This window comes from Phacochoerus africanus, chromosome 1, assembly GCF_016906955.1.
Source record: "Phacochoerus africanus isolate WHEZ1 chromosome 1, ROS_Pafr_v1, whole genome shotgun sequence".
Taxonomy (NCBI): domain Eukaryota; kingdom Metazoa; phylum Chordata; class Mammalia; order Artiodactyla; family Suidae; genus Phacochoerus; species Phacochoerus africanus.
In genome coordinates, this window is record NC_062544.1 from 11576988 (window position 1) to 11599708 (window position 22721).

The 22721-nt window shown below is 42.9% G+C and overlaps 1 protein-coding gene across 2 annotated transcripts; it reads left to right on the forward strand.

Annotated features, from left to right (window-relative positions):
* Positions 1-702: 702 nt before the first annotated feature.
* CNOT8 (CCR4-NOT transcription complex subunit 8) lies at positions 703-20839 on the forward strand. Of its 2 annotated transcripts, none has more exons than XM_047774428.1 (7): positions 703-893; positions 9284-9465; positions 11367-11560; positions 16918-17079; positions 17668-17812; positions 18540-18650; positions 20363-20839. In XM_047774428.1, the coding sequence occupies exons 2-7, from the start codon at positions 9349-9351 to the stop codon at positions 20510-20512; spliced, it is 879 nt and encodes a 292-aa protein (XP_047630384.1). In that variant the 5' UTR covers positions 703-893; positions 9284-9348; the 3' UTR covers positions 20513-20839. The 2 variants fall into 2 exon arrangements, with proteins under 2 accessions (XP_047630384.1, XP_047630436.1); XM_047774480.1 differs by lacking the exon at positions 703-893 and adding an exon at positions 1804-1879.
* The last annotated feature ends 1882 nt before the right edge of the window (positions 20840-22721 follow it).

Sequence of the window (22721 nt, forward strand, 5' to 3'; positions counted from 1 at the left end):
AGCAAACCCCAGCGGGCTGGCTGCTATGGTAATGCTGGCTGCCCAAACCAGCGAGGGTGGGAGGAGGGAGGCGGGCCTCGGCGGACGTCACCCAGACTCGGTTTGGGGGTGCTGGCCCACCCACAAACAATTGTTTGCCGGAAAGGAAGCTTAAGGCAGAAGTTTTGTAAGAGGGGCCGCGTTAGTACAGAAGGAAGGGGGTCAGGAGCTCCCCCAGCGATCCTGCCCCCAACTTCGTTCCTGGCAACGATTTTAACGGTCTTTCAAAGAAGGAAGGGACTTGGTAATTTAGGGTATTTGGTCAGACGGGCCACACCCTTTGGTCTAGCAAGGCACGCCCTCCGCGGGGATGGGCTAGTTCTAGACCACGCCCCTTCCTGAGCGCGCAGAAGGGGAACCGAATTGGAGGGGCGGTCCTCAAACTGAACTGAACCGACGCAACTAATCGCGCGTAGGCTTGGGGTGGGTGGAGGCGATGTTCCGAATGCCTCCTCCGAGGTTGCCCCGCCCCGCCTTTTTCGCGACTCGCTCTTGGTTTTGCGCCTGCGCGCCGCTCTCGCGAGCTCTCGCGCTGAGAGAACAGGGACGGAGTCGCCGGGGGCGCGCAGAAAGGGGAGGTGCGGAGAGGTTCAGGCGCGCGCGTTTGCAGTGACGTAAAGAGAGCAGGCGAGTCGGGCGGATCGGATGGGTAGAGTGGTACGACCAGATTGTTTGGTGGGTGGTGCGTAAGGTCGCTCTGGGCACGAGGGCGCCCATCTCACTAGGCCGCTTGGTTCTAGGAGCGGATCCCGGGCAGGGTGAGAAGAACGTCGGGTCAGGGGCAGCTGCTACAGCTCCCGGGGAGTCTGCCCCGCAGCCCGTCTGCCCGCGCTTCGCGGGCCCTGCGGGTCAGGGTAAGCGAGCCCGCGCTAATCAGAGAGGAGCGTGGGATGAGAGTGTGTGGGAGGCTATAAGGGCCTGCGGGAGGAAGAGTGTGAGTATGCGTGAGGGACTGGGTGTGTGAAAACAAAAAGAGGCCCATCGAATAATAGCCGTAATAACTACCACTGCCACACGGTAATATTCTTAGTGATGTGTGCCCGGACTTTACAAAGCACCTTGTATGTTTCATTCTGTTAACCTCTACTGCAATCCTCCAAGATGTTTACCGTCATTAAACCCATTTTACAAGAAGGGAAAACTGAGGCACGAGAGAGGCTAAGTAACTTATGCAAAGCCAAACACAGCTAGTCCATGTCCTGATTTCGAATTTAGGTCTGTCTCAAAAAAAAAAAAAAGAGGGGGTAGTTAAAAGGAGGTGGAGAGGGCTGAGGGTGGTTTTAAGTGGAAGAGTGATCCGGAAAGAGAATCGAAGATAACGGGAGACGGTGGGAGGGAGAGGACCAGAGTTTGGAACCTTGCGGGCCGCCTCCTTCCTCCTGGTTCTTTCACAAGTTTTCCTTTTCTTTGGCTTCGTGACCCAGAGCTCTTGGCTCTGTAGGAGCCAGCTCACAGGCCTGGGCCACATGAGTGGTTTTAAGAACTGGTTGAACTGCGGTTCCGTCCAGCGTGGTGTCTTGGGACACTGTTTGGCTGGGGCTCCTGGGGGCCGGGGAGGGGAGGATGGCGGCCCCCGCGGCGGCGTATGGAGTTGTACCCTCTTCTGAGCGGCTGCCATTTCTTCTAAAGCGCTGCTACTTCCTTTTCCATTTTATCTCTGCGCGGCAAAGCCTTTGTCCGCTCCTCTAGAATGGGGAAGTGAGTATGTTTATTTCCTTGCACACTTAAACAAACAAAACCAGAAAACCAAAACATTTTCTTCCTAAGCAAAGTTTCGTACTCCGGATGGGTTGCAGAGAAAGCTTCGGGGGACTTTAGCTGCTCTTCAGGGCTTTCCTGGGTCAGTAAGCTTTATTTTGGAAAAGTTTACAGTGCAGATCATTATTGGGGGCGGGGGGGGGGGGAGGCTATCTGCACAGTTCTGTCTACAGGTCAGCATGGGGCAGGGACGTCAGTAACTGCTGTGTGACTTTTCCTTCTGGTACTGGGTAACAACAACAGGTATCCGGGTTTGTATTTTGCTTTCATGTAGAGTGGAGTAGCTCGAGTGGGAGTCGAGTTTTAAAGTTAACCTGCAGGGCCAACGTTGCTTGCAACCAGAATTATCCTTTAGAATTCATTAGGAAGGGGGAGAATTGGAGATGGCCGTGTTTCAGTAAATCCAGTACTGTCCTTATTCCTTCAGTTTTGAAACTCGTTACTGTTTCTTAGGTTGTAACCCAGATAAAGTAATTAAGTTACCTTTAGGGGCTGTATTGTGTAAATAGACAAAATCGAATGGCATAGAGTCGTTTTGCACTGTGAGGTGCAGTGTGCCTGTACACTGGGGCGTGCTGGGATGGAGAGGGGGAGGCATAAAAGGAGGAAGACTGATAACCTAGGGGAACAGTAGTTTGTGATCCCCATTTTAGGCTGGTACTGGAGCATGTGCTCACCAAGTGGAAAGTGACAGGCAGAATTGCTGGAATTATTTATTATCATTACTATTATTATTTTTCTTTCTGGTTAGTACATCCAATAATTTATGCTAAGTTCAATGTGTGCAATGTGATTCCATTTCAAAAGTTTTTGAGTGTTACTGCTTTTGGGGGCTTTCGAGCTACTGTTTATTTCCACACTGTTTTCCTAGATAAGGGTTTGATGCAAGGATGTCTTAAATATTTTTGCCTGTGGTCCGCTTTTAATTTCCTCATTTGTTAGGTGTGTATAACAATGGTTAGCCCTTTTTTTTTTTTTTTTTTTAAATAGCCCCACTTGTGGCATATGGAAGTTCCTGGACCAGGGATTTAATTATGATTGCAACTATGGCAATGCCAGGCAGGGGATTGAATCTGCTTCTGCACCTCCCCAATGATCCAAGCCATTGGCAGTCAGTTTCTAAACCCACTATGCCATGGTGAGAACTCCAACAATGGTTAGTTTTTTTTAAATTTTTTATTATGATTGATTTACATTGTTCTGTCAATTTCTGCTATACAGCAAAGTGATCCAGTCATATATATATATATATATATATATATACATTGTTTTTCTCACATTATCCTCCATTATGTTCCATTACAAGTTATTAGATAATGTAGTTCCCTGTGTTAAACAGCAGGATCTCATTGCCCGTCCTCTCAGTTTTCATCTCATAACCCCAGACTCCCAATCCATCCCAATCCCTCCCCCTCCCTCTGGCAAACAGGAGTCTGTCCTACATGTCCATGATGTTTTCTGTTTTGTGAATAGGTCATTTGTGCCATATTTTAGACTCCACAGATAAGTGATATCTATCTTTCTCTCTCTGACTTACTTCATTTGGTATGAGAGTCTCCAGTTCCATCCACGTTACTGCAAATGGCATTATTTTGTCCTTTTTTATGGCTGAGTAGTATTCCACTGTATATATATATGTTGGTTAGTTTTTAAAGATAATTTTAAAAAATTTTACAATCGAAGTATGTACAATATTATATAAGTTGCAGGTGTAAACAGTGATTCACAGTTTCTGAAGTTTATATTCCATTTATAGTTATAAAATATTGGCTGTATTCCCTTTGTTGTCCAATATATCCTTTTAGCTTATTTTATGTATAATAGTTTTTACCTCTTAATCCCTAACCCCTGTTTTGTAAAGTGAATTTTCTTGGAAATGGTTGTCATGATGCTACCTTTTTAAATTAATATCTCTGAATTTCAGTTTTCCTATTTGTGAAATGTAGAGAAAGATGGTACTGAACAAACCTGTGAGTTTTCTCAACTATTATTTTGAAGCAAATTCCACCTTTCTTTTTTATTTTATTTTTTTTAAATTTTTTTGTCTTTTGTCTTTGTTGTTGTTGTTGTTGTTGTTGTTGTTGCTATTTCTTGGGCCGCTCCCGCGGCATATGGAGGTTCCCAGGCTAGGGGTTGAATTGGAGCTGTAGCCACCGGCCTACGCCAGAGCCACAGCAACGTGGGATCCGAGCCGCGTCTGCAACCTACACCACAGCTCATGGCAATGCCGGATCGTTAACCCACTGAGCAAGGGCAGGGGACTGAACCCGCAACCTCATGGTTCCTAGTCGGATTCATTAACCACTGCGCCACGACGGGAACTCCAAATTCCACCTTTCTTATTAAAATTTATAACTATTTTATTTATCTCTAAAAGGTAAAAACCTTAAAAAAAAACACACACACAGTATAACACCAAAAAAAGCGCAAAACAAAACCTTGAAACAAAAACCCAAAATTAGACATTGTTCAAACTTCTAATTGTCTCAAAAATGTTATAGTTTTGTGGGTTTTTTTTTTCCTCTGTTTAAAGCAGACTAAAGTCTATACATATTGATTGGTGGATGGGTCTCTTGAGAGTCTTTTATGTGTATTTCTTGCAATTTATTTGTTGAAGAAGCTGGGTTCTGTAGTCTTCCATAGAAGTTTCTGGATTTTTCTGATTGCATTACTGTGGTGTCACTTAATATGATCCTCTGTCTTCATTATTTCCCTTAAATTGATGGTTAAATGTAGAGGTCTGGTCAGACTCAAGTGGGATTTTTTTGGCAAGATTATTTCATAGTGGTGATGTGTTCTGTCTGGAGGCATGTAATACCTGGTAGTGTCTTTTTATGATGATTACGGCCATTGTGATTATTTTAACAACTTCATTGAGGTATAATTTACGTGCTATAAAACTCACCCATTTCAGTGATCTTTAGTAATTTTACTGGGTTGTGCAGTAATCATTGTAATTGAGTTTAAGAAAATTTTTGTCACCTCAGTAGGATATCTCATTCCCATTTACAGTTAACTCTCAGTCCCATCCTACCTGTAGTCTACTCTGTCTTTATAAATTTGCCTTTTCTGGATATTCCATATAAATGCCATTATGATTATTGCCCAGATCTATAAATTCACTAGGAGTTACAAAACAGTGAAATTTTGTCATTTCATATATGTTTTTAGCTATACAACTTTTGCAAAGAGAAACCTTCCTTTTAACTATTTGTTTACTTGGTACAGTTTATATAGGAAAGATACTTATTTTTAAAAATTAGTCCATTCGCTAGCATTCTCCACTGATGGCCAATTAAATTTATTTTCTTAGTTCATTGTGAACACCCAGACTTAAATCTGAGAAGTTGTAGTGCCTTGTAGTAATTATCTATAGTGATGTTCATATCATCTTTTATTTGACCAGAGGGAGCCTCCTGGGATTGTTTCCTGAGTTCTTTTGATACAAGTTTAAGAGCTTCTTGGCTGGGGAGCCTGGGTCTAAGGTTTAGTATAAATATCTGATTGATTGTCCTCTTTTTTTTTTTGTCTTTTGTCTTTTTTGTTGTTGTTGTTGCTATTTCTTGGGCCGCTCCCGAGGCATATGGAGGTTCCCAGGCTAGGGGTTGAATCGGAGCTGTAGCCACCGGCCTACGCCAGAGCCACAGCAACGCTGGATCCAAGCCGCGTCTGCAACCTACACCACAGCTCACGGCAACGCCGGATCGTTAACCCACTGAGCAAGGGCAGGGATGGAACCCGCTACCTCATGGTTCCTAGTCGGATTCGTTAACCACTGCGCCACGACGGGAACTCCGATTGTCCTCTTTTTAAACCATATCTTTGCTGCCTGGAGGCTGAAGACATTTTTTTTACTTGAGTCCCTTTTGTTGCCTTTGTTTTATGAAAATGGCTCCACTAGTGATAGCCACTTCCCCTAAAGTAGTTGATGATTGTGTTTGCAGTGACACCAAAAAGGAAGTGCTTTGTTTCAGTTAGGGAAAGAAAGAAGCCAGGTGGTACTGATTTAACATTAATGGGCACAGAAACTGTTTTATGCCCTTTGCAAGGGAAAACCTTAAGCATAGTTTAGAATCTAAAGTTCTGGGAGTTCCTCTTGTGGCCCATAGGGGTAAGGACCTGATATTGTCCCTCTGAGGTTGTGGGTTCCATCCCTGGCCTTGCTCAGTGGGTTAACAATCTACCATTGTGGCATAGGTTGCAGGTGCAGTTTGGATCCAGCATTGCTGTGGCTGTGGAGTAGGCCTGAGCTGCAGCTCTGATTCAACCTCTAGCCCAGGAACTTCCATATGCTGCAGGCGCGGCCCTAAAAAGAAAAAAAAAGTTCTGAGTCTCCAAAGTTTCTTTTCTTTTTTTTCTTAGCTCATGACATATGAAATTCCCAGCCAGGGGATCAGATCCAAGCTGCAGTTGGGACCTATAACCATACTACTTCAACACCAGATCATTTAACCCCTGTATCGGGCTGGGGATTGAACCTGTGTTCCTGTACCATAGTGAAAACTCCCCCAAATTTTCTTAATTTTGGTCAGTTAGTGGGATTTAGTCTACACTCAGTCTGAACTTTTCCGATGTTCTTGATTTGTTCTTTTTCAAGCCTTTAATTCATGCCCATTGTGTGTAGAACAAAAAATGAGGGAGTTCCCGTCGTGGTGCAGTGGTTAACGAATCCGACTAGGAACCATGAGGTTGTGGGTTCGATCCCTGGCCTTGCTCAGTGGGTAAAGAATCTGGCGTTGCCGTGAGCTGTGGTGTAGGTTGCAGACTCGTCTTGGATCCCGAGTTGCTGTGGCTCTGGCATAGGCCGGTGGCTACAGCTCCAATTCGACCCCTAGCCTGGGAACCTCCATATGCCGAGGGAGCGGCCCTAGAAAAGACCAAAAAAAAAAAAATGAGAAGTGGATTCTGCCCTTAAGAAGTGTTCACCCATGTTTGTTAGGAAGCTACAGTCTACTGAAGTTTCAGAGTAATTACAATAAGTCCGTTATAATTTCAGAGAAGCATCTGTCAAAGTATAGAGTAACTTGAATAAATGGAATCTTCCAGGGGTGGTCACAAACCAACAGATTGGTTTCTCAGAAGTGTCTCAGAGAAATGATGTCACTTAAGATTGCCAACTTTGTTTTGATCGAGATTTTTTTTTTTGTCTTTTCAGGGTCGCACCGGTGGCATGTGGAAGTTCCCAGGCTAGGGGTTGAATTGGAGCTGTAGCTGTTGGCTTCCACCACAGCCATGGCAGTGGTAACACAGGATCAGAGCTGCGTCTGTGACCCTACACCACAGCTCATGGCTACACCAGATCCTTAAACCACTGAGCAAGGCCCAGGATTGACTGAGCAATGACAGGAACTCCTTGATTGAGAGTTTTATTGTTGATCCACCTATCTTGAAAGTAGAAAGCAAAGATTCCTTTTAGTCTTTCTAGGAATTTCCCCCTCAATATATACACTGGAACCTGGTGTTACATTATGTTGGGGATCCATGAATGGGCTTGGCTTTTAAGTCAATGCCCTTATGGTAAACTCCTTTTCATCTTTTTATAACTAAGCATCTCATTGCTATAATAACAGCATTGCTTCGAGGCTGAACCACATTGAGATTTATCTTGCAGGATACTGTTGCCTCCCCAGTTTCCTCCCAGAATATACACTATAAATCATTCTGCTTCTGGTTGAATTATTTATACCAGTTCTTTTCTATTCTTAATGTTGAATTGCTGCTTATTTTCTTTTCTTTTCTTTTTTTTTTGTCTTTTTGCCATTTCTAGGGCCGCTCCTGCGCATATGGAGGTTCCCAGGCTAGGGGTTGAATTGGAGCTGTAGCCGCGGGCCTATGGCCTACGCCAGAGCCACAGCAACACGGGATCCTAGCTGGGTCTGCGACCTATGCCACAGCTCACAGCAACGCTGGATCCTTAACCCACTGAGCAAGGTCAGGGATCAAACCTGCAACCTCATGGTTCCTAGTCGGATTCATTAACCACTGAGCCACGATGGGAACTGCGTGCTTATTTTCTTTATAATTATACTATATGTTTAAAAGTAGACATTCATAACTCAGATTCTAATTTTCATTGTGATTCAGATTAGCACATGGGATTGATTTTACTACTTAATCTCACTTTATGATCTCTTTGCCTTTAGTTGTATTTGACTTTCGAATTGTGGGGGAAAAGAATTTCCTTTTTGTTGAGTGGAGGGACAAGTCCCATGCTCATATTCATTATATGGATGCTAAGACTTCAGTGTGAAAGGTGAAGTCCACATTCTTTCAAGCTTTCAGAGATCCCAGGACATTTAAACTGGCTAGGGAGATCCTGCTGTGGCTCAGTGATAATGAACCTGACTAGTATCCATGAGTATGCTGGTTCTGTCCCTGGACTTGCTCAGTGGGTTAAGGATCTGGCGTTGCCGTGAACTGTGGTGTGGGTCAAAGACGAGTCTCGGGTCTGGTGTTGCTGTGGCTGGGGCATAGGCTGGCAACTGTAGCTCCAATTGGACCCCTAGCCTGGGAACTTCAGTTTGCTGTAGGTGCGGCCCTAAAAAAAAAAAAAAAAAAACAACTGGCTAGAGCGAGTCCTTTATTTTATTTATTTATTTATTTATTTATTTATTTATTTATTTATTTATTCTCTTTTTAGGGCTGCGCCTGTGGCACACGGAGGTTCCCAGGCTAGGGATCTAATTGGAGCTACAGCTGCCAGCCTAGGCCACAGCCACAGCAACCCCAGATCCGAGCCGCATCTGCAACCTACGCTATAGCTCACAGCAACGCCGGATCCTTAACCCTTTGAGCGAGGCTGGGGATCGAACCTGCCACCTCATGGTTCCTAGTCGGATTCATTTCTGCTGTGCTATGAAGGGAACTCCCCTTTATTTTACTTTTAAAAGTTAAAATTTATTTATTTATTTTTTTTAGTGCACCCTGGGCGTGTGGAAGTTCCTGGGCCAGGGATCGGATGTATGCTGCAGTTGAGGCAATGCTGGGTCCTTAACCTGCTGTGCCATATGGGAACTTCCTAAAGCCATTCCTTTAGAAATGTTTCCATGATTTGATTTCTCTGCAGAGTGATATGAAAGTGATGGATGAGGGCATATTTGTGATCATAGAGGGCTATTTTAGTCTTTAGGAGTCTGGAGAGGGCTCAAAAACCAGTTTAGGGTAATGATTTTATTTCTGTGCTAAAGGGCAGTTTGGCCAAAAGTTTCTTCATGTTTCTTTTTTTTTTTTTTAATTTATTTTTTTTTTTCCTATTTCTTCAGGCTAAAGAAATGAGGGAGGGAGAAAGAATGTGTGTGTGTGTGTGTCTTTCTTGACCAAGGCAAGTTCTGGTATCATATAAAGTGGAGAATAAATATAATAGTCTTAATGTTTTAGCTTAAGCTGATTAAGTGATGGTGAAATACTATTTCAATGTCTTTGTTTTGTTAACACCTTATGCCATTGTATAAATTGAAATGATTTCAAAATCTGTTTTTGAATGTAGATCAGATCAACCATTGACTTGCCCTCTAACGTAGTCAGCTGAAAGCAGCTTCAAGATTCTTCAGGATGCCTGCTGCACTTGTGGAGAACAGCCAGGTCATCTGTGAAGTCTGGGCCAGCAATCTAGAAGAAGAGATGAGGAAGATCCGAGAAATTGTGCTTAGTTACAGTTATATTGCCATGGTAAAGAGCTCTGCTTTTTGACTCACCTTCTGGTATGGACTTAGGGAATATTTCATGTGAGATTCTGAGAGAAATGACTACAGTAAAGTCATGGTAAATTAAATGTGATGGAAAGTTATGTTATGTTGCTTTTATGAAACATCAGGGTAGCCACTGTGTCTGAGAAGAGAACCTCTACTATCTTAAGATTATTTATGATGTTCTCTTCATTTGAAAGTCTTTAGGAGTTACCGCCATGGTGCAGTGGGTTAAGAATCTGACTTCAGGAATTCCCATTGTGTCTCATTGGGTTAAGAATCTGACTAGTAACCATGGGGATGTGTGTTCAATCCCTAGTCTTGCTCAGAGGGTTAAGTATCCGGCTGTTGCCTCAAGCTGTGTCTTAGGTCACTAGTTTGGCTCAGATCCCATGTTGCTACAGCTGTAGCACAGGTCAGCAGCTGCAGCTCTGATTTGACCTGTAGCCTTGGAACTTATATACGTGGCCCTAAAGAGAAAAAAAAAAAACAACAAAACAGATACAACTGCAGTGGCTTGGGTCACTGTGGAGGCATGGGTTCAGTTCCCTGCCTGGCACAGTGGATTAAAGGATCCAGTATTGTCACAGCTTCAGCTCAGATTCAATCCCTGATTTGGGAACTTCCATCTGCTGAGGGTGTAGCCATGGGGCGGGGGGAAGATTAGGGCATGGAAGTCTTTTGGGGGGACGGGGGGCATGCCTGTGGCATGTGGGAGTCACCGGGCCAGGGATTGAACCCATGCCATGGTAGCGACCTGAGCCATCAGCATAGCAATGACAACTCTGGGTCCTTAGCTCACTGAGACACAGAAACTCCAGGGCATGAAAGTCTTCAAAGCGGAAGTTGTCTCAGCCCATAAGCCCCATCTGTCCCACAGATAAGGTGAATTTGACTGACAGCAGTGTTTAAAGCAGTTTTTAAAAAGTGGTTGCCAGCATTTAAAAATCAAGAGACATATGGAGTTCCTGTTGTGGCACAGTGGAAATGAATCCAATTAGGAATCATGAGGTTTTGGGTTTGATCCCTGGCCTGGCTCAGTGAATTAAGGATCTGGCTTGCCGTGCGCTCTGGTATAGGTCGCAGACGTGGCTCAGGTCTGGCGTTGCTGTGACTGTGGCGAAGACTGGCAGCTACAGCTTCAATTGGACCCCTAGCCTGGGAACCTCCATATGCTGTGGATGTGGCCCTGGAAAGCAAAAATAAATAAATAAAAATTAAGAGACATACTTAAATCCTGGATTTCTGTCATCTCTGGAAAAAATGAGATGATCTGGCTTTAAAGGGTCTACATTCCAGCCTGACATTTGGAGAGTTTGGAGGAAGCTGTCAGGGCCCTTTTAGGGGAGGCATGTACTCTTGAGTTGGCTCCAGTCCCCACGACTCATAATCATTCTCATACTCCATGCACTTTACTCCTTAATGTTAGTTGCCTGGCGTTTGCGACTCCTGCTGTGGAGAAAGTAGAATTAACTTTAGCCTAGTGTTTAGTACTCTCTCTGACCTTGTAACAGGCTTTTTTACATGCTATTTATTTATTTTCTGAATGGCTGTTTCACTTCCCTCTATTGTATTTTTATTCATATTGTTCTCACCCTAGATTGTTTCTAATCACCTGTGTAGGAACCTAGAATGTTCTTAACGGACCCAGAGTTGGTCAGCTATTTCTGTGCACATCCTTTTTAGGACCTCCAGTGGTGCAAAGCTTCATGATTCTGGTGCTCCTTCTGTAGCTCTCAATGAAATCAGTATTTTAAGGTGAATTTTTGTGCCTGAGCTTAGCACCTGTCAGGAACGTTCATAAATTAAGGTACAGTTTTCGTTTATGAATGATCAGTTCAACATCCAGTTGTGATACCTTATGATGACTTTTTCCTTTTCTAGGACACAGAATTTCCAGGTGTTGTGGTGCGACCAATTGGTGAATTTCGTAGTTCCATAGATTACCAGTATCAGCTTTTACGGTGCAATGTTGATCTTTTAAAAATTATCCAGCTGGGCCTTACATTCACGAATGAGAAGGGAGAATATCCTTCTGGAATCAACACTTGGCAGTTTAACTTCAAATTCAACCTTACGTAAGTGTCTGAGACACTTCTCAGTGTTCTTCTTAGATCTGCTACATTTGTGAAGACTGTGATTTCTAACTGATTTTATTGATTTGAAGTTTTGTTTTCACCAAACCCAAGCAGGGGTTGGATAGGGCAGTCAAGCAGAAGATGGAGTAAGGAATATCAGAAAGTAAAGTCCTGGAGTTCCCGTCGTGGCGCAGTGGTTAACGAATCCGACTAGGAACCATGAGGTTGCGGGTTCCATCCCTGCCCTTGCTCAGTGGGTTAACGATCCGGCATTGCCGTGAGCTGTGGTGTAGGTTGCAGACGCGGCTCGGATCCCGTGTTGCTGTGGCTCTGGCGTAGGCCGGTGGCTACAGCTCCGATTTGACCCCAGCCTGGGAACCTCCATATGCCGCGGGAGCGGCCCAAGAAATAGCAAAAAGACAAAAAAAAAAAAAAGAAAGTAAAGTCCTTAAAGAACTCTTACAAGGCAACAATATAAATGCAACCCAGTTAAAAATGGGCACAACATCTGAATAGACTTTTCTTCGAAGAAGATTTAGAAATGTCTGATATACACATGAAAAGATGTTTACCATCTTTAGTCATTAGGGAAATGCAAGTGAAAACCATGAGATACTATTTTATACCCACTAGGTGGCTGTAGTCAAAAAGACAGAATATTAAATGTTGGCGAAGCTGTGGAGAAAGTAGGCTTCTCTTCTGTTGCTATAAACACTTCCTCTGAAGGTTAAAAATAGAGTTACTGTATGACCCAGCAATTTCCCTCCTAGGAGTGCATATGCCCAAGAGAAATGAAGACGTAGCCATGTAAAAACTTTACACGGATGTTTGTAGCACCAGTTATTCATAAAGAACCCAAAGTGGGAACCATCCAAGTGTGTGAACCGAGGAGTGGATAAACGTGCATCTGTGCCATGGAAGGTTACTGGCCAGTAAAAGGGAATGAAGTACTGACACATGCTATACGTGGATGAACTTTGAAAACAGGCTGAGGGAAAGAAGTCAGACTCAAAAGATTACATATTGTATGATTCTCTTTATATGAAATATCCCAAATAGGCAAGTCTAGAGGCTGAAAATAAACTAGTAGCCAGAGTGGGAGGTTATGGGGTAATGGAGTGTGATTGCTTGATGGGCATGGGGTTTGTTTTTGAGGTGATGAAATGGTTTATAATTGGTGGTGGTCGGATAGCTCTTGAATACACTGAAACTGTGCTATGGAATTATGTCCCCCCCCCCCCCTTTTAATGGCTGCACCTGCAAAATATGGAAGTTCCTGGGCCAGGGATTGAATCGGAGCTGCAGCTGTGACCTGAGCCGTAGCTGGCAACTCCTTATCCTTTAACCCACCGCGCCAGGCCAGGCATTGAACCCATGACTCTGCGTCGATCCAGCCTGCTGCAGTTGGATTGCATTGAGCATTGCGCCAGTGGGAACTCTGAATTTTTTACTTTAAAAGAGTGAATTGTTTAGTATGTGAATTATATCTCAATCAAGCTGTTTAAAATTAAAAGGGGAGGAGTTCCCATTGTGGCTCAGGGGAAATGAACCTGAAGTGTCCATGAGGACGTGGGTTGATTTCTGGCCTTGCTCAGTTGGTAAAGGATCTGGCATTGCCATGAGCTATGTTGTAGGTCACAGATGAGGCTTGGATCCTGCATTGCTGTGGCTGTGGTGTAGGCCGGCAGCTGCAGCTCCAGTTCGATCCCTAGCCTGGGAACTTCCATATGCTGCAGGCGAGGCCCTTAAAAAAAAAAAGCAAAAAATGAGAGGGGGAAATCATTTCCTCAATTAGGAAATCAGTGTTCGAATTGCTGTTCTTAGCTGGGTTAATTTGGGTTGTTATTTTATTCTCTGTAAGTCAGTTTTCTTATTTGTCAAACAGGGTTATTACTCTCTTTCAGAATAGAAGTAAGGTTTGGAGTGGGTGCTAATCAAGGTAAATTGAAACTGAAGCCTATCTGATATGGGGCAAATTTTGAGGATTTCTTTTTTTGTTGTTCTTTTTAAGGCTGCACCCATGGCATATGGAGGTTCCTAGGCTAAGGGTCTAACTGGAGCTGTAGCTGCCAGCCTAGCCAGAGCCACAGCAACGCCAGATCCGAGCTGTGTCTGCAACCTACACCACAGGTCATGGCAACGCCGGATCCCCAGTCCACTGAGCGAGACCAGGGATCAAACCCACAGCCTCATGGTTCCTAGTCAGATTCGTTTCCACTGCTCCACAACGGGAACTCTGAATTTTGAGACCTTTTTTTTTTGGTCTTTCTAGGGACGCACCCGCAGCATATGGAGTTTCCCAGGTTAGAGGTCTAATCAGAGGTGTAGCCACCGGCCTACACCAGAGCCACAGCAGTGTGGGATCCCAGCCATGTCTGTGACCTACACCACAGCCCACAGCAACACCATATCCTTAACCCACTGAGCAAGGCAAGGGATCAAACCCGCAACCTCATGGTTCCTAATCGGATTTGTTAACCGCTGAGCCATGACGGGAACTCCTTTGAGAACTTTTTAATAAATTTCTGGTAAAAACCAGAGAACATAAAACTTAGCATCTTAACCTTTATTTATTCATTCATTCCTTATTTATTTATTTTGGCCGAGCCCGCAGCATGCGGAAATTCCTGGGCTGGGGATCTAAGCCGTGCCACAGCAGAGACCCAGCCCTCAGCAGTGATAGTGTGAGCCACCAGAGAACTCCCATCTTAACCATTTTTAAGTGTGTAGTTGAGTAACGTTAAGAATATTTGCAATTTTGTGAAGCACACCTCCTGAACTCTTTCATCTTGAAACTCTGTACCCAGTAAACAACTCCCCTTTTTCCTCTCCCCCCTCCCCCGGCTCTGGGTAAACACCATTCTACTCTGTTTCTATGACTTTGACTTCTTTAATTCCTTACAATTCCTTATCTCTTTGGAATTATACAGTATTTGGCTTTTTGTGACTGGCTTATTTCACTTAACATTGTGTCCTTAAGGGTCATTCATGTTGTAGCATGTGGCAGACTTTCCTTCTTTAGGGCTGAATAATATTCCTTTGTATGTATGTACCATATATTGTTCACCTCTTCACCCATTGCCAGACATTTGGGTTGTTTCTACCTCTTAGCTATTGTGAGTTGTGCTGCTATAAACATGGATGTACAGATATCACCTTGAGATACTGATTTTATTTCTTTTGTGTATATATCCAGAAGTAGGATTGCTGGATCATTTGATAGTTCTTTTCTAAAGTTTTTGAGGATGACGTAATTTTTAAGGGGAAAATTTGGGGAGACTATTGTTTTGCTGATTGTATGGGGTGGTGTTAGTGTATGAAGTGGTGTTAGTTTCATATTGGGCCCCAGTTCTTTAAAGTTGCTTTGTTTAACTGGGATGAGGAGCGTCTGATAGCTCATAGCTTTTTTTGTCTTTTTAGGGCCGCACCCATGGCATATGGAGGTTCCCAGGCTAGGGGTCGAATTGGAGCTGTAGCTGCCAGCCTACGCCAGAGCCACAGCAACGCAGGATCCAAGCCATCTGAGACCTACACTACAGCTCACAGCAACGCCAGATGCTTAACCCACTGAGGGAGGCCAGGAATTGAACCTGAGTCCTCATGGATGCTAGTCAGGTTTGCAAACTGCTGAGCCACGAAGGGAACTCCAGGAATAATTTTTTGATTGTTGTTCATAAATTTTGGAGAGAGTCAGAGAATAATTTTAGATGATCAAGATTTTTCCTTTAATTGCATGTAGTAGTCCATTATAAAAGCATGTTATTTGTACCATAATGGCAATTTAATATGCAAGGGAAAATAAAGATTATATTTATTGCAGGGTTTGTGTTTGTGTTTAAAATAATGTTAATTTTAGCAGGAACCAAAGATTGTGATTCAACACTGGTTTCAATTTCATGGGAAAAAAAAGTAAGATTGTGGTGTTTTTCTTTTCAGTCTTCTAAATTTATGTGAAAAACAAAGGAAAGGGAAATGATGAAATCTTATGGAAAAGGAGTTATTTCCTTACTTTTGTGTTATGTGATAGTATAAATAATCCTGTGTTTAGGAGTTCCTATTGTGGCTCAGTGGAAATGAATCTGACTAGCATTCATGAGGATGCAGTTTCGATCCCTGGCCTTTCTCAGTGGGTTAAGGATCCGGTGTTGCTGTGAGCTCTGGTGTAGGTTGCACAGGAGGCTCGGATCCAGTGTTGTTGTGGCTGTGGTGTAGGCCAGTGGCTACAGCTCTGATTCGACCTCTAGCTTGGGAGCCTCCATATGCCACGGGTGCAGCCCTAAAAAGCAAAACAACTAACTAAATATTCCTGTGTTTAAATTAATGGATATATCTTTACAGTGGAACAGTGACAGTAACAAAGGATGTGGTATATCTATGAGTGTTGATTTGGAAAGATAGCCTATGATAATATAGATGTAGAGATGGAGGTATTTACATGTAGGTAGAGAATACAGTCTGTAAGGATATATAAACTGAGTTGAATTAAAAGTTATTTCTTTGTGGCAACATTATAAGAACATTTTTTTTTCTTTCTGCTATTTTAAGCATTTTTGTATTGGTTGATTCTGCTTTTTTTCAAACATTGAAAAAATACGAATCTTTCATAAGGAAAACATTTATTTTGTTCGGGGGAGCAAATCTCATTTTTCTTTTCATCACAGAGATAAGATGACTTTGTTTTTTTTTAAGGGCCTAACCTGCGGCATATGGAAGTTCACAGGCTCAGGGTCGAATCAGAGCTGCAGCTGCTGGCCTATACCACAGCCACAGAAACATGGGATCCAAGTTGCATCTGTGACCTACACCACGGCTCATGGCAATGCAGGATCCTTAACCAACTGGGTGAGGCCAGGGATCAAACCTGCATCTGTATGGATACTGGTTGGCTTCTTAACCTGCTGAGCCACAAGGGGAGCTCCAAGATAAGATTACTTTGTATGTCTACTGGAATACTAGAAGGAATGAATTGATTTATTCTTTTTTTTTTTTTTCCTTTTTAGGGCTACACCGACAGCATAGGGAACTTCCCAGGCTAGGGGTTGAATCAGAACTATAGGCTGCCGGCCTACGCCACAGCCATAGCAACGCCAAATCCGGGCCACATCTGCAACCTACACCACAGCTCACAGCAATGCTGGATCCTTAACCCACTGAGCAAGGCCAGAGATCAAATATGCGTCCTCATGGATACTAGTCAGGTTTGTTACTGCTCAGCCATAATGGGAACTCTGATTTATTCTTAAATTATGAAAACATGTCGGGAATACCTGTTCTGTAATTTATAAGGTGATGGTAATGTTGCCCACTACTTGTGTTACCTTATCCACCAGCTGAGACGGGCACACGTTCTTTTTCAGAGAGGACATGTACTCCCAGGATTCCATAGATCTCCTTGCTAACTCAGGACTCCAGTTTCAGAAGCATGAAGAGGAAGGGATTGACACTTTGCACTTTGCAGAGCTGCTTATGACATCAGGGGTGGTTCTCTGTGACAATGTCAAGTGGCTTTCATTTCACAGGTCAGTCTCCGAGGATGTTTCTCTCTTGCTTTGGAAGCAGGGAATTGGCGTTACGTTATTTTTGGAGTCTTCTTGGCTCTCTTTTGTTGCTCACTAGCAGTTATAAAGTTGAAATGGTATTGGTTGCTCATATTTCATTTTTGCAAAAAACACTTTGGGGCTCATATTGGTTTGAGTAATAGGCCCTACCACACGCCTATACAGTGGATATACGCCAAGTGGAAAGAAGGAGGATGAGGAGGGTGGAAGCACTTGGTTGTCTTTTTCTTGTCTTTTAAATGGCTGGCCTCGAGTTCCCTCGGTACTCAAAAACCAGATTCCCCTTAGGAGAGGTTATTTTATCTTTCAGTACTTGTGAATTTTTGATGAATAAAGCCCCCATTTATAAACCCTTCAGTTCTCTTATATGTCGTCCACATTACTCTGTTATGTTATTATTTAATGGAACGTTTAGAGTACAGGATAAGCTACTTTGGAAAATGTAAAGTTCCTAACATGAGGCCGTATGGGACACCGAACAGTAAAGCATTTGAACTTGGGGCCTGATGACTGCTGCATTCACCTCATTGCCTCACTCTCTCCTTGTAGTGGCTATGACTTTGGCTACATGGTAAAGTTACTTACAGATTCTCGCCTGCCAGAAGAGGAACATGAATTCTTTCATATTCTGAACCTTTTCTTCCCATCCATTTATGATGTGAAATACCTGATGAAGAGTTGCAAAAATCTTAAGGTACATGATATTTTTTTTCCCACAATATATTTCTTAGTAATAATAACAACAAAAAGACAAAAAAAGCAGACGTGTAATTTTGCTTTATTGTGGTTTGTTTAGCATGCGTCCTTGAGTACATGCTAGGTGCCAGCACTGTACTAGACAAGGGTGTATTGGCACCCTGACTGACTGGCACAGGGATTTGTGTGTTAACTGTCTTTAACCTGGGCAGGAAGGGACCGCTCTGCTTCTCTCACCCTAAGGCAGGCATTCTTCACTAAGGGCCCATGAACCTAGTGAAACCCTTAGCGACATGAAGTATATATAACAACGATTCATAGGGATGGGGTCTACTGTGTACCAGACTCTCAGAAGGGTTCTTAGCCCTAGATGATTTAAGAACTCCCTTCCCTAATGAGAGGCTTGCTGTCTAGAATTAGACTGGCGTTTGCTATTCCCTTGACCTTGTTTTGTAGCAGTGGGGATTTTCAGGGGCAGAGGTCTGACAAAATTATAGATATAGAAACAAAATTAAAGAAATAGAAAACAAAGAAGGGAAAAGTGGAATAGAATACAGTGTATCCTTTGGAGGGCTAAGAAGGGGGTACTGCTGGGGTAAGCCTGGTAAGTAAATGGCCTGTTCCTACTTCTCATCACTAAATGTAGTAAGTCAGGAGTGGACATAGTTGACTCCAGTAGAGGAGTCAAGACTGTGACACTAACTTTGTTTTCCTTACATCTCCAGGGAGGTCTTCAGGAAGTTGCTGATCAGTTGGATTTGCAGAGAATTGGGAGGCAGCACCAGGCAGGCTCAGACTCGCTGCTGACGGGAATGGCATTCTTCAGGATGAAAGAGGTGAGGCAGAGAGGCTTTTGGGGCTGAGGTTTGTTGAAAATTTATAGTGTCTCGTAGAAGTTGATGACTACCTTGAAGGCAGTATTTTTTTTTTTTTTGGTTTGTTCATTATGCATATGTTCAGTACCTTAAGTGTGATTTGGGAGGAAAGAAGCATTTTGAAATGGAGGCTACTCAATATGCTCAAGGCTAGACGTATACTTGGTGTTCCTAGCAGCTCTAATCCTTGCAGTGATTTGCTTTTATTCCAATTTCTATAATATGAACACATGTCAAACCACCCACTTATTTTATGCAAAGTTCTGTTAATTATCAAATGTCCCACAGCTAACATCTCAAACTCAGTGGTGAAGAACTGAAAGCTTTTCCTTTAGGATCAGGAACAAGACAAGGATGCCCACTCTCACTACTTTTTATTCAACATGCTCTTAGCCGGAGCAGTTAGGCCAAAAAAAAAAAAGAAAGAAAAGAAAAAGGAAATACAAGGATCCAAATCAGAAAGGAGGAAAAACTATGACTCTTTTCAGATGACATGATAATATGTATAGAAAACCCTAAAAACTCCACCAAAAAAATTGTTAGAACTAATAAATGAATCCAGTAAAATTGCAGAATACAAAATTAATGTACAAAAATCTGTTGTGTTTCTGTATCCTAATGGTGAACGGCATACTATCAGAATGAGAAATTATGAAAACAGTCCCATTTTATAGTCGCGTCAAAAAGAATAAAATAACCTTGGAATAAATTTTACCAAGGAGGTGAAAGACTTGCATACTGAAAACTAAGACAGTGATGAAAGAAACTGAAGAAGACACAAATAAATGGAAAGATATTCCAGGTCCATGGATTGGAAGAATTAATATTTTAAAAAATGTCTGTACTACCCAAAGCAGCCTACAGTTTCATTGTAATCCTGACCAGAATTCCAGTGGCATTTTTCACAGAAATTGAACAAGTAATCCTAAAATTTGTATGGAATCTGGAATCACAAAAGACCCCAGACAGCCAGAGCAATCTTGTGAAAGAAGAACTAAGCTGGCAGCATCATGCTCCCAGTTTTGCCCTCCAAGGTACCTTTGGCAATGTCTGCAGACATTTTTGGCTGTCGTAACCTGAGTGGGGTTGTGTACCACTGGCCAGGGAATGTTGCTAACATCCTACGGTACTTCAACACACTGGACAACCTCCTTCACCCCTGAGCAAAGACTTATCCTGCTCACTAGTGCCCAAATGGTTGAGATACCTTGCTGTGTAGGTGCCTCATGTCCATTTCTCACTCGTGACAACATTGTCCCATTTTATAGATGGGAGACCATGGCTTAAGGAACGTTGAAATAACTTTCCTAAGATCACACAACAACTCATTCTCAGTCTGGAGCTCAAGCTCTTAACCTTTGCCCTTCCTGTTAAAGAGAAGGGAGGAGATGGAGGCAGTTGTACTAAGTGGGCAACAGCAAGCAGCACAGGGATCCTGGCAGTGAAAACTCACGGAGAGTAGAGGCGCGTGAAAGCAGAAAGGAGCATGAAAAGACTGTCATGTATAGGAAAGGGTTGGAGCCTGCCTTTATGAAGTTGGTGTCTGGTTGGCTAGATTTTCAAGGCTTTAGGAGAGCTGGGAGGTGCCTATGTGGTAGTGGTGCAGCTTGGCATGACTCTTGGCGTGACTCTTGGCGTGGTTCTCACCAGGGGTTCTCTATCCTATCCTGCAGTTGTTTTTTGAGGACAGTATTGATGATGCCAAATACTGTGGGCGGCTCTATGGCCTAGGCACGGGAGTGGCCCAGAAGCAGAATGAGGACGTGGACTCTGCCCAGGAGAAGATGAGCATCCTGGCGATCATCAACAACATGCAGCAGTGATGGCGGCGGGGCTCTGCAGGGCGGGCCTGGTCCCAGAGTGGTGCTGACTGTGTACTTACCTTCCCACCCAAGAGAGAACACTTCTTTTGAGCAAACTGTACCTGCCACCTGCATTGACAAAGACTTTTGTTCTACTGAAGACAAACGATGTCTTTATTTTAGATTCAGAAGAAGGGAGTTTGCTCTCAATTTGTAAACACATCTTCCCTGTTCCTCATCCCTGCGCCTCTCCAGTTGCCTCTTGCCACCAGCATCCATGCCTCATTTGATACCTTTTAAAATCCAGGACAAGTCAGAAACATACTAGTAAAATGTATATAACTCTTACCTGTTGTCATTCTTCTTTTAAATTTGTTGCTAATATCTGAAGATGATGATTCTCAGCTGAGCTGAGGGCTTCGTGGGAAAGTGGAACAAAAAGGTGGTCTTGTGAAGTGGGTAATAGACGTTGAGTCCTTTCCTTTCCTTCCGTTCTTTTGTTTATTTTGACCCTTCTCGAGGACCTTTTCCTCACACTTGGTTAGTTTTTCTTTATGTGCTGTTATGTGGAAATGAATTACTCAGTGCTGAAACACGAAGACCAGATAATGAAAGCTTTCCTTGAAACAACATTCTACTGAATCTATCTACCCCTTTATTCATAGGGAACTCCAGAATGGTATTAAATTAGCCAGCCTCAAGGGTCTTTGTCTGTGTTCCATTGTGCCACTGAGATTTGCTGTCATATGTGCATCATTTGAAATCAATTTAAGTTTTCATAAAATATCCTGGATTTGATCCTGAGCACATCTTTGGATCATAAGTCTGTTGTATTTTCAGTAATGTGATTTCAGATGGTTATCTGTATTCTCCCACCTCTCTTCTCTTTTCCCTGCCTTTCCTTTTCAGCAGACTGAGAAGTTGGGGCGGTGAATTAATGTGAGTTCCAGGAATATGAGTCTTTTAAAAAGTTACCGTAGTTACATGTAAACAGGGCAGTCAGGAATTTGGTTTATAGGGTTCTCTTTGAGTAATATCCCACAACCGGGGTAGGAAGCTCAGGACTAAGTTTTTTTTTTGTTTTTTTTTTTATACTAGGGTATCATTTAAAAAGTACACTGTATTTTTTTTTTTTTTTGAATGACTATGGTATGGACAATTTCAAAAAACCAAAAACTCCTTTGTAATAGTGGAAATGGAAACTGGTAACTCACTGATGGATAAATAGTCTTGCATTTTAAAAGCTTATGAGAAACTCAATTTGAAATGATTCAAAAATGTCAAGTATTATAAGCTGGTATTTAAGATGCTTGTAAATATTATTTATGTTTTTAATTTTGTAAAATAAAGATGTCTTTTTAACAACCACTGGCATGAAAGTTTGGTGTTTCAAAGCTCTGAATTGCCAGCTCTAGAAGAAGGTCGATGGCTAATGTAACATGGAAACATCTTGTCTGTTCCCTCTTGCCCCTATTTGCTGCAAGCTGGCTTGCATACAGAATGTTTTACTTTGTAGGAAGCTTTTAATGAGCAACTGTGTAAGTGGAATTGTCTCTTCACTTCATATGCTCTGCTGATTATTGGGCCTTATTAGGAAACTGGTTTTAATTATATTTACTGGTGCTACTCCATTATATGTGGTGGATTTGCTTGTTAATTAATGGACTTCTTTTAGATAAGCTGAACTTCTGATCCCCTAGGCTTTGGCTCAGGACTTTGTTTCCAGTCCTGTTGGCCCCAAAACATGGAGTTGTAAGAAGTCAAGTGCAGGAGCAGATCTAGGATTTTGATTGGGTTGTTCACATACTGGAAGTGGTATATATATATCATTGTAAGTTGTGTAGTAAAGCAGCATAGGTCAGTGGTTCTCAGCCAAGGTGCTTTGGCCTGCTGGTGACTGTGAGCCCTACACAGATGTCCTAACAAATTTGGATTAAAATAGGGCATTTATCTTTGCCACAGGTGAGAAAAGGCTTACTGACATGTCAGGAGCAATGTTGAGATGAAGCGTTGAGGACCTCAGTGTTGAGTAGGTGTCTGGCCATTGCATGGGAGAGATAAGAGACATCTTCTTAAAGTGGTGCTAAAGAAGGGGCACAAGTCTAGTGGAACTGCAAAGAACTTCACCTTGTGTACACTGAGCGTGTTTAGGGCTGTGCGTCAGTGGTTATCATCAGAAAGGGGTGGTCTTGAGTAACCAAGAGAATGCTAACTATGGGTGTAATTCAAC

Excerpts from the sequence above, each read along its gene's own strand:
- CNOT8 (XM_047774428.1), top strand. The coding sequence starts at position 9,349 with ATGCCTGCTGCACTTGTGGAGAACAGCCAGGTCATCTGTGAAGTCTGG. Across the intron at positions 9,466-11,366 it reads GTTACAGTTATATTGCCATG|GACACAGAATTTCCAGGTGT; the intron begins GTAAAGAGCTCT and ends TTCCTTTTCTAG. Across the intron at positions 18,651-20,362 it reads CATTCTTCAGGATGAAAGAG|TTGTTTTTTGAGGACAGTAT; the intron begins GTGAGGCAGAGA and ends CCTATCCTGCAG.